This window comes from Lipotes vexillifer, unplaced genomic scaffold, assembly GCF_000442215.2.
Source record: "Lipotes vexillifer unplaced genomic scaffold, Lipotes_vexillifer_v1.1 scaffold1018, whole genome shotgun sequence".
NCBI classification, from domain to species: Eukaryota; Metazoa; Chordata; class Mammalia; order Artiodactyla; family Lipotidae; genus Lipotes; species Lipotes vexillifer.
Window position 1 is genome coordinate 3,205,483 of NW_006782724.1, and position 10,305 is coordinate 3,215,787.

At 42.2% G+C, this 10,305-nt stretch overlaps 1 protein-coding gene across 3 annotated transcripts; it reads left to right on the forward strand.

Annotated features, from left to right (window-relative positions):
• The first annotated feature begins 3,260 nt into the window (after nt 1-3,260).
• Nucleotides 3,261-4,265, forward strand: LOC103080487 (S-adenosylmethionine decarboxylase proenzyme-like). Of its 3 annotated transcripts, none has more exons than XM_007455371.1 (2): nt 3,261-3,376; nt 3,464-4,265. In XM_007455371.1, the coding sequence occupies exons 1-2, from the start codon at nt 3,261-3,263 to the stop codon at nt 4,263-4,265; spliced, it is 918 nt and encodes a 305-aa protein (XP_007455433.1). The 3 variants fall into 3 exon arrangements, with proteins under 3 accessions (XP_007455433.1, XP_007455434.1, XP_007455432.1); XM_007455372.1 differs by having other exon boundaries at nt 3,261-3,369; nt 3,730-4,265; XM_007455370.1 differs by having other exon boundaries at nt 3,261-4,265.
• The last annotated feature ends 6,040 nt before the right edge of the window (nt 4,266-10,305 follow it).

Genomic DNA, 10,305 nt, shown 5'->3' on the forward strand with positions numbered 1-10,305 from the left:
CTCTTCCGAGGCATTCCAATGCAGTATTTGCAATCAATAATGGGATGCTACTCACAGCACCATCACGAGGCTTATGAAGTCCCCTGAGATTTGTATTTGACTTGTTAAACTGTAAAAAGAGTTGGAGAAACAAACAGAAAAGAAATATCTCAGTCCCTAGCTGCCCAAACATAAAACAATCAAACAAACTCTGGCAGTCAAAACTGGAAATGGCAAAATGGAAAATATATACAGATGCATTTTCATGCACAAAACATGAGCATCTTGGGTGACCTTCCTTAGTGTGATCTATCCTTCTGGGTGTTAGGCAAAGAGATCACCTCTCCAGGCAGATTGAATTATGTGCTAAGATTGAGTTATGATGATGTAGATTATCCCCTAAAATCTGCAGACATGAGGTTTTTTTTCTCCCCCAGCAGATTATGGTATTTTCAGCCCAACTTAGCTACAAGCAGTAGGTTACGAACACCAGTTAAGATTCAGAACAGAGAAGATTCAGAACAGTCCATTCCTCAGAGCGACTGTCCTCCACGCCTGGAAAACATAACAATTTTCTTAACCAACCTCTTTGCTCAGAATGGAGCAGCAGAATCTTCATACCCTGGAAATGCCAATGTTTATGGAATCGTGTGCTCCAGAGAACTTCCCCTGAAATCACCAGGCAGGGTTGAAAGGGAACAAAGTCCAGAACAAGTTCTTTACTGGGTCTGGATTTTCCTTTTCCCGCAAAGGTTCACCCAGATGCCTTCATCAGAGGTTTGAAAGGGAACATAGGAGATCTGAGCGATCTAGTGAGAGACACAGGCAAGGACCTGAAGAAGTTAAAGTGCACATGCAACCCAGCACCTGCTCCTGCCCTTTGGAGTAAAACATCAGCTTCTGGAAGCAGAAGACAAAAGCCTCCTTCGTGTCCAGGATAAGAGACAGACAGACCTCGGTATGAACCTAAAGACGCATCTTTACCCACATTTTAAAAGTTCTGAAATCAAAATACACCTTAGAATCGCTGCCGGCCAGCAGTCGTTGGCCATAGTAGTCATTGCCTGTAGACAGCCATAAAACTTGTGGAACGGCCCGGAAGGGAATTCTAGAGATAGTCGTGGAGGAACCTTTTAGGAAATGCTACATCACCCATGCTCTGGATGGCACAGAGGACGAGCCTGCACAGCAAAACATGAATATTGCAGACTTCAAGTTGGAAAATGATTCATAAGAGTCACACTCTGAAAATGGAGTTTTATAAATTCCTTAGCCAATTTACTTCATTTCTAGTTTTCTTTCTACATATGCACGAGAGATACATAGGAGCGAAATCAGTGCCAAAATAAGCATAAGAACCTTTCCGATAAAAATTCTAAGGCATAAAATAATCACTGTGCTACGGCTGTAGGAGTACTTTTTGTTTTCTTAGTGGTACATAAAATCATAGTGGGTCTCACAAGCGATGACATCTGAAATTCAATGAAATACAAGATTTGTGTCACCCAGAATAGTTTACTTAACAGCTCTGAACTTCAGATCTCCCTTCTGAAAAAGATCATAACCTCTACCTCCTTAGAGAGATGGGGGCTGACCCAGTAGCTAGCCCCAGCAGAATTCACAGAAGTCTATGTGCCACAGTGTCTATTCCCAGTCAATGGAAGTAAATATTATTCTCTAGCCATTTATCTGCTTCAACCACAATACAAATACCATAAACAAACTCATTTACTCACCACTGTGTGGTTTCCTTTGCTTCTTTAACTTGCCAACTCTGTACCAGGTGAACAAAACCCCACAGATACCTATAAGGCCTTGATGACAAGAGTATTTTTTGGTGATCATCTGTGAAGCAAATGAAATGAAAGGACTATTTGATCCAGTGTTCTAATGATAGAATGATTGTAACATCAAATCCAATTGTTTTTTGTTTTTAATAAATTTATTTGTTTGTTTGTTTGTTTTGGGCTGCAATGGGTCTTTGTTGCTGCGCATGGGCTTTCTCTAGTTGCGGCAAGCGAGGGCTACTCTTCGTTGCAGTGAGCGGGCTTCTCACTGTGGTGGCTTCTCTTGTTGCGGAGCACGGGCTCTAGGTATGTGGGCTTCAGCAGTTGTGGCATGTGGGCTCAGTAGTTGTGGCTCGCGGGCTCTAGAGTGCAGGCTCAGTAGTTGTGGCGCACAGGTTTAGTTGCTCTGCGGCATGTGGGATCTTCCCGGACCAGGGCTCGAACCTGTGTCCCCTGCACTGGCAGGCGGATTCTTAACCACTGCGCCACCAGGGAAGCCTTTATTCTTTTTTTTAACACCTTTATTGGAGTATAATTGCTTTACAATGTTGTGTTAGTTTCTGCTGTATAACAAAGTGAACCAGCTATATGTATACATATATCCCCATATCCCCTCCCTCTTGTGCCTCCCTCCTACCCTCCCTATCCCACCCCTCTAGGTGGTCACAAAGCACCGAGCTGATCTCCCTGTGCTATGCGGCTGCTTCCCACTAGCTATCTATTTTACATTTGGTAGTGTACATATGACCGTGCCACTATCTCACTTTGTCCCTTCGTCCCAGCTTACCCTTCCCCCTCCCTGTGTCCTCAAGTCCATTCTCTACATCTGCGTCTTTATTCCTGTCCTGCCCCTAGGTTCTTCAGAACCTTTTTTTTTGACTCCATGGACATGTGTTAGCGTACAGGATTTGTTTTTCTCTTTCTGACTTACTTCACTCTGTATGACAGACTCTAGGTCCATGCACCTCAAATCCAATTGTTTTAAATACCACTCAAGGAGAATAGAAAAGAATATATCAATCTCAAGGTGGGTAGAGGAAATTGCTTTAAAATTCTTTTAACTAAAAAAAATGTTTTAAACTTTGACAATCAGATTATAAGCCAACTAAAAAACTTAAATATCTTTAAGTTGAATGGCTGAGCAATAGTTATTTTTCTGATTCTAAAAGTCTTTCTTTAGCTCCCAAAGTATGGCTGGTGACATTAGCCAGCGCTCGCTCTACTCTCTCTTTTACGGGGAAACAGAGGACTAGAAGAGACTGAGCTGTATCTGCCCCTATTTCCAACAGACTCACGTTCAACTTTCGCTCACCAAAAAAAGAAAAAAAGCCAGGAAAATTTTATTAACCCTTTTTAAAAAAAGTTAATATAAAATTATAGCAAAAAAGGAACCTGAACTTTAGTAACACAGCTGGAACAATCCGCAGCGGCGGGAGAAGAGATTTAATTTAGTTGATTTTCTGTAGTTGTTGGCTGTTCGCTAGTCTCACGGTGATGGAAGATGCACATTTTTTTGAAGGGACCGAGAAGCTGCTGGAAGTTTGGTTCTCCAGGCAGCAACCCGACGCAAACCAAGGATCTGGGGATCTTTGCACCATCCCAAGATCCAAGTGGGAAATACTTTTGAAGGACGTGCAATGTTCAATCATAAGTGTGACAAAAACTGACAAGCAGGAAGCTTATGTACTCAGTGAGAGTAGCATGTTTGTCTCCAAGAAACGTTTCATTTTGAAGACATGTGGTACCACCCTCTTGCTGAAAGTACTGGTTCCCCTGTTGAAACTTGCTAGGGATTACAATGGGTTCGACTCAGTTCAAAGCTTCTTTTATTCTGGTAAGAATTTCACGAGGCCTTTTCACCAAGGGTACCCACACCAGAATTTCCAGGAAGAAACAGAGTTTCTTAATGAAATTCTCCCAAATGGAGCAGCATATTGTATGGGACGCATGAATTCTGATTGTTGGTACTTGTATACTTTGGATTTCCCAGGAAGTCGGGTAATCAATCAGCCAGATCAAACCCTGGAAATTCTGATGAGTGAGCTTGACCCAGCAGTTATGGAACAGTTCTACATGAAAGATGGTGTTACTGCAAAGGATGTCACTCGTGAGAGTGGAATTTGTGACCTGATACCAGGTTCTGTCATTGATGCCACACTGTTCAATCCTTGTGGGTATTCAATGAATGGAATGAAATCGGATGTGACTTATTGGACTATTCACATCACTCCAGAACCAGAATTTTCTTATGTTAGCTTTGAAACAAACTTAAGTCAGACCTCCTATGATGACCTGATCGGGAAACTTGTGGAAGTCTTCAAGCCAGGAAAATTTGTGACCACCTTGTTTGTAAATCAGAGTCCTAAATGTTGCACAGTGCTTTCTTCGCCCCAGAAGACTGAAGATTTTAAACGTCTTGATTGCCAGAGCGCTATGTTCAGTGATTACAATTTTGTTTTTACCAGTTTTGCTAAGAAGCAGCAACAACAGCAGAGTTGATTAAGAAAAATGAAGAAAAAATGCAAAAAGAGAACACACACAGAAGAAGGTGGTGGCTGCTTTTTAGATATTGATACCAAGGGCCATTCTTTCCATAACCACCACCTTGTAGTTGCAGAAAGCCCTAGACGTAATGATAGTGTAATCATTTTGATTTGTATACATTATTATATCAAGTAGTTAGATATCTTGCATAAATGCTCTCTTCTGCGTTTAGGTATCCTATGCCATTCTTGCTGTGAAATTGAAGTCATGTAGAGAAAACCTTTTACTATTTGAAACTTTACAACACTTGTGAAAACAATTCAATTTGCTTGATGCACAGTGTAATATTTCTCCAGGTATCATTCAAAATTCTGCACAGACAAGGCTTTCGTCCTCATTAGATGTTGGCCTCAGCCTAGCCGTCTGAGACTGTTCTATTCAATTGCTACCAGGATTTTGCATCCAGTTACCTCCACTTTCTAGAACATATTCTCTACTAATGTTATTGAAACCAATTTCTACTTCATACAGATGTTTTTGCAGCACCAATCAAAGTTCTTCCTCCACGAGTCGAGTCCTCTACAAAAATGACTCCAGTTATCCATTTCGTGTATTACTATCTCACTGCTTCCTATACTTGTGTTACTTTAATTGATTCGTTCCTCACCATGGTGTCTCCCTCCCAACCACAGCCCCTCCATAAAGCAATACACTGTTACACTGTGGGTTTACACTAACCTTACACCCCAGAGGGGGAACGGGGGGGGTGGACCCTGGACTTAATTTTCTTTTAAGGTCAAGGGAGTTTGGCATTTTTCATTACCATGAGCTCTTTTGGAATAGGCTGGTGTTGACTAGCAAAGAAGGTAGAGATTGATACTAGGGAATATTGGCAGAACTGTATGGAAACTGTATGCCATTCTATGCCCCCCATTAAATGAGATTAGCTTCTCATGAGTACCATGCCTTTATTAACTTGCTAAGTAGTAGTATAAAAGAATTATCGCTACATTTGTTGGCAAGGAGATTTAAGATAAAAGTCGTATTGGATTCAACAAGTCAAGTCAGCTCAGATGATTCACCTTAACTTTTACTTTCGTAGCCATTTCCACTAATTTCTGTTAATGATATGCCATAAACTTTGGTTCAAGGCAGAATCGATGTCTTTGCCATCTTGTGACTTAAAAAAGTTCTGTGACTTTGTGATGCATGTGATAGGTTCCTCTTACTGGTATTTCTTTAACCATGGAGTAGCATCAAGTGATGAATGAGAACTGTTCAGGTCATTCAGACATACTACACAGTGAAGCAGAATGCTATCCATAAAACATAACATACAAATTCCAAAATGGTCAATGGGAAAAGACTAGAAATACAGGCTTAAAAGAGTTGGCATCTTTTAGCTGTATTTGCTAATATGGACATTTAAGCAGCTGAGAAAAGAGCAAAGCTGACTCAGTTTTGTATTTCTTCTTGTCCTCAAACAAGTTTTGATTCTTCCTGGATTGATGCAGTGATGTTTTTGTTTCTTCCGTATATATAAATGAAACACTTTTTTTTAGTGTTTCTAAACATAAATTCTACTTGGTTTGAAATCAAGTGGTTGGAACACTTTTGACTTTTAAACATGTTGTTGATTCAAAGCTTCATTGAAGAAGCTTTCAATCAATGGATCAGTCCGATTGTGTAATTAGAGCACAGTTCCTAATGTTTTGGGGCTATTAGGAGGACCAATGCTCAAAGTGGATTGTGTTCTTGAACAGTGTCCCAGTAGATTTGATGAACATTTATTGGCTTGAGGTCTGATTTCTCCCACCCAATAGATTTAAGATTTCTATTTAATGTTGAAAAACTGCTCAAATTTGTATGGAACAAAGCCTAGAAAAATGAAAGCTATAGATGGAATAGTAATCTAAATTAATCCTAGTGTGTATGATAGAGGAGGGAAAGTTTTGGTGCCATAATTTCTCCCTTCATGGTGTTGGACTTAAATCAGTTGAAATGTATTACGGTACCACAATTTAAGCTTCAATAAAGTTTTGCTTAATTCATTGTCTAATGACATAAATAAATAAATAAAGTCTCTCTTGAAAAAAAAAAGTAATAAGCAAATCAGCAATTTTCAATTTAAACTAAAATGTCTAGAATTAACTTTTATTTTTACTTGATGTTTTTTCCTTCCTGAAAATCCATTTTTAAATAGCCACTTCTTTGTCAGTGAATAAACAGAACTTACTGGCTTCCAGGGCTATTTTCTTTCTTTCCTTGTTAGTATTTTCCTGCACAAATCCTCACCATGATTCTGTGGACATCTGCTTGCTGCTTGGTTGAGGTCTCCACTGGTGGAGTCAGAATACAGAGGTGAAAAAGCTAGCCAATTTAAGCCTTAACAAATGTGCAACACTGCACTATTAAAAGGGTAGATGGCTATTGAGAGAGAGATAGAAAGACATCAAAATAGAGCATATCAGGATAAATCAGCAAAAGTTAATGTAGTCTAAGATGCATGGCATTTTCTACTGAATTATATAATCCCATAATTTTAGGTCCATGGACACTTCAAACAAAGAAAACTATCTGTTTCTAACACTCAGGGGAGGAAAGATAACATAAAATATAACACCAAGAGAAAATAATTATACGCGGTAGAAACCCGTGGAAGAGTGAAATGAGTAAGGAAGCGGGTGGACATCAGTCTTTACCATGGAGCCCCTTCCCTCTGTCAACTAGGCTGGGCCTCTTGCAACCGCTGGTGCAATTGCAGAATATTCATGAGACCCGTTATTTCAGGCTGTTTGCTGTTTTGTATCTTTACAAATAAATACTCTGCATGTCCCAAAATAAGCTCTCGTGTTGGAGATGGCAGCACACCCAGAGCAAAGACCAGGCCCACAAACTGCGAGCCCACGGCTGAGCGCCAATCACACAGCACGGCTGCTGCTGAAGTTAAAAGGGAGTGTTCCCTGCCTCTGCCCATCTCCACGCACCTGGCTCCACACTTCTAGACAAATGTAGCTGCCCAGAGTGTATGCAGAGGCCGTGGAGAAAGATGGTGGAGGCCCTATGCTCCCACTACCTCACCAAAACTGCTTTCATGAAGCACACCAATGACGGAGAGCCCAATCCATGGGCAGTTTTCAGCATCTTTCTTTTCCTCTCTCGACCACATGTTCCTTAGAATCGTCTTCACCTGGGGACTTCAGGACACCATCTTCACTTGGGACTCTTCTGACTTCTCTGAATCCATGGGCTCTGTCTTTGGAGTTCCTTCTCACACCACCCCTTGAATGTTGATGTTCCCCAGGGCATCCTACTCAATGTGGGTTCAAGAGCCAGTCCCATGGGCACTGTTAGAAAAGCAAATGCTCAGAATGAAGCTTTGAAAGTGAGTCTACCTTCCAACATCTCCAGTGGGATGCCACCTCTCTCTCCCTACTGTCTTAGTCCGTGACCTGATTATCTCTCATCTGAAATATTAATCAGTCTTTTAGCTGGCCTCCCTAACTCCCTTCTCTCCTCTTCCATCAATTGTTTAAATGCAAATTTTATCATATGTGGAGTAGGCTAAAGAATGCCACACTCCCCAAGATGTCTACATTCTATCTCTGGAAACTATGAACATATTACCTTTTTTTTTTTTAACGTCTTTATTGGAGTATAATTGCTTTACAGTGTTGTGTTAGTTTCTGCTGTATAACAAAGTGAATCAGCTATATGTATATATATATAACATATATCCCCATATCCCCTCCCTCTTGCGTCTCCCTCCCACCCTCCCTATCCCACCCCTCTAGGTGGTCACAAAGCACTGAGCTGATCTCCCTGTGCTATGCAGCTGCTTCCCACTAGCTATCTATTTTATATTTGGGAGTGTGTGACTACTGTAGTGTATGGTACTGACTGTAAGAATGAATCAGTAGAAGAACGAATCAATGAGATGAGACAAACAGCAATATTCTCAGAAATCCAGGATGGGAGATGGTTTAGAGGAGACTGTTCAGAGTCAGGTGTTCTGAGATCATTGCTGGTCGCAGGAGCAGGGACATCTGGTTGACCTGAGGGTCTAGGAGCAAGGTCATGTTCACAACTGCAACAGATTATATACTGGACCCAAGTGGTAAGTTCAAGATCTCCAGAATGTTCTCAGGCCCTAAAAACTCCAGGAAAGTCCCAAATATTTTGTATACACTTGGAATAGACTGAAAGATGGGGGGGGGGGAAATGTCTCGCTGGTTTGGGGCTAAGCTGTTCTGCAGGACTGGGAAGTAGTGCCAGACATTTCTGGAAAGAACGCCCTTTGTAAGAGCTCGGAGTCAAATGCAGAGGTTGACTTTTCAGCTTACCTGGATGACTTGAAGAATGAGCAGAGTCTTGATGCAGTGGTTGGGGCCAGCAGAGAGGAAGATAAGGGGGAAGAAAGCCTAAGAATGATAAAGACACTTTGATTTCCAGTTAAAAGGAAATGAGGGGCAACAGTCATGCTTCTAAGAAGGTAAATGGAAGGAAGGAAGGGAGGGAGGGAGAGAGGGAGGGATGGGAGGGGAGAGTTTCCCACAGAATGAAGAAGATTGTTCTAGAAGCCCAAGGTAGCAACTTACTATGGCTTTTGCTACCCAGGAACAAGCACCCTTCACCCCTTCACCCCTTCCCCAATCTCAACAGCCCAAGTTGCATATGTCTCATAGGGGAAAATGCTACAAAAATAAAAAAGCCATGAGGTTTCAAAGCTCAATCATCCAGAAGACTCCTTTAAATATTATCAAAATAGGCGCACACCGAGTCACTGAACGATAACTTGAGTTGTTAAAACTAATAATAATAATAACAGCAAAGATTCTCTGGGGGGTTTCCCTAGGAAGCATTCTAGGTGCCACCAGGGAGGTGATATACTGATGCCTTATGAAAGACTCCTTCTCAGTATGACTTGCTTGGCGGTGGGCTGGCAAGGAGGAGAGGGTTCATCGTCTTACAGGCCGGGGACGGTGGGCAGCTGGATCCCCACCAGAGCCAGGTTTGATGTGGTAATTGAGGGTGACTCACAAGAGAAAGTCTGTAACAGTGAACTTGAGGGAAAACGGCAAAATCCAGGAATAAGAAGAAAATGGTTAATAGCAAGCTGAAGGGCAAAGAGAAGCTCAACGTTCAGAATCAGCTGGGGGCGAGTTAAGGCGCCTTGTAGAGGGGCTCAATGTCTCCGTGCCTCTGAGCGCAAAACCGGAGTCTACAAGAGACAGGGAAATGGGAGACTGCTAGACACAAAAGTGTGTAGATTTATGAAAGCAGTCTTAAGAAACCACACACTATCGGAAACTAATGAAACAGAAGAATCCTCCCTCTTCTGCCCTATTACCATCGCTAATCAAAAGAACTGATGAATAAAATGAAAGATCGTGAAATTCTGAAGGAGGAAAAAAAAAAAAAAACGAAAGAAAAGACAGACAGGGAGGGTTTGGTAAGGGGAGGAACAGCATTCCACATTTGAAGACAGAATCCTACAGGTAAGACTGGGGGCGAGAGTTTCCAATAACAGGGAAGGGTGAAAATGGCAGAGAAGATATGAAATATCGTATTTGTGTTTGTTCTGTACTGAAAGTGAGGATCTTCCTACCTCAGGGACAATTTTCACAGAAAGCAAGACGGACTGTGAGGGAGGACGGGGGCTCTTTCCGCGTGCACCCTGCAGCCCCCATCAGGCTGATCCGCTCCGGTCCACAGCGCCCACCAGGGGCAGCACCGCGCACTGCAGCCACGAAGAGGCCCGGCTCTGACCACCGTGGGTCCTTCACAGACTAAATAAAGCATTCACCTGGGACCCAACCACAGCTTGAACACACACACTCACGAAGGCGTCTCCTCTTTTGTCAGCAGCTAATATAGTTCTCTGCTTCTTTTCCCCCTGCTCACTCCAATCCATGCTACGTTCCGATAAATCTGGAAAAATTCAATCTTCTCTGCCCTTCCTATCACCCCAAGGAGGCCTCAGACTGCATCGCAGGCTGACTCTGAACTATTACACGTGATGTTAAACGACGCACCTTGGCACGCCCCCCCCCCC

Bases quoted from the DNA above. Each gene is read 5' to 3' on its own strand.
- LOC103080487 (XM_007455370.1), top strand. From the start codon at position 3,261: ATGGAAGATGCACATTTTTTTGAAGGGACCGAGAAGCTGCTGGAAGTT.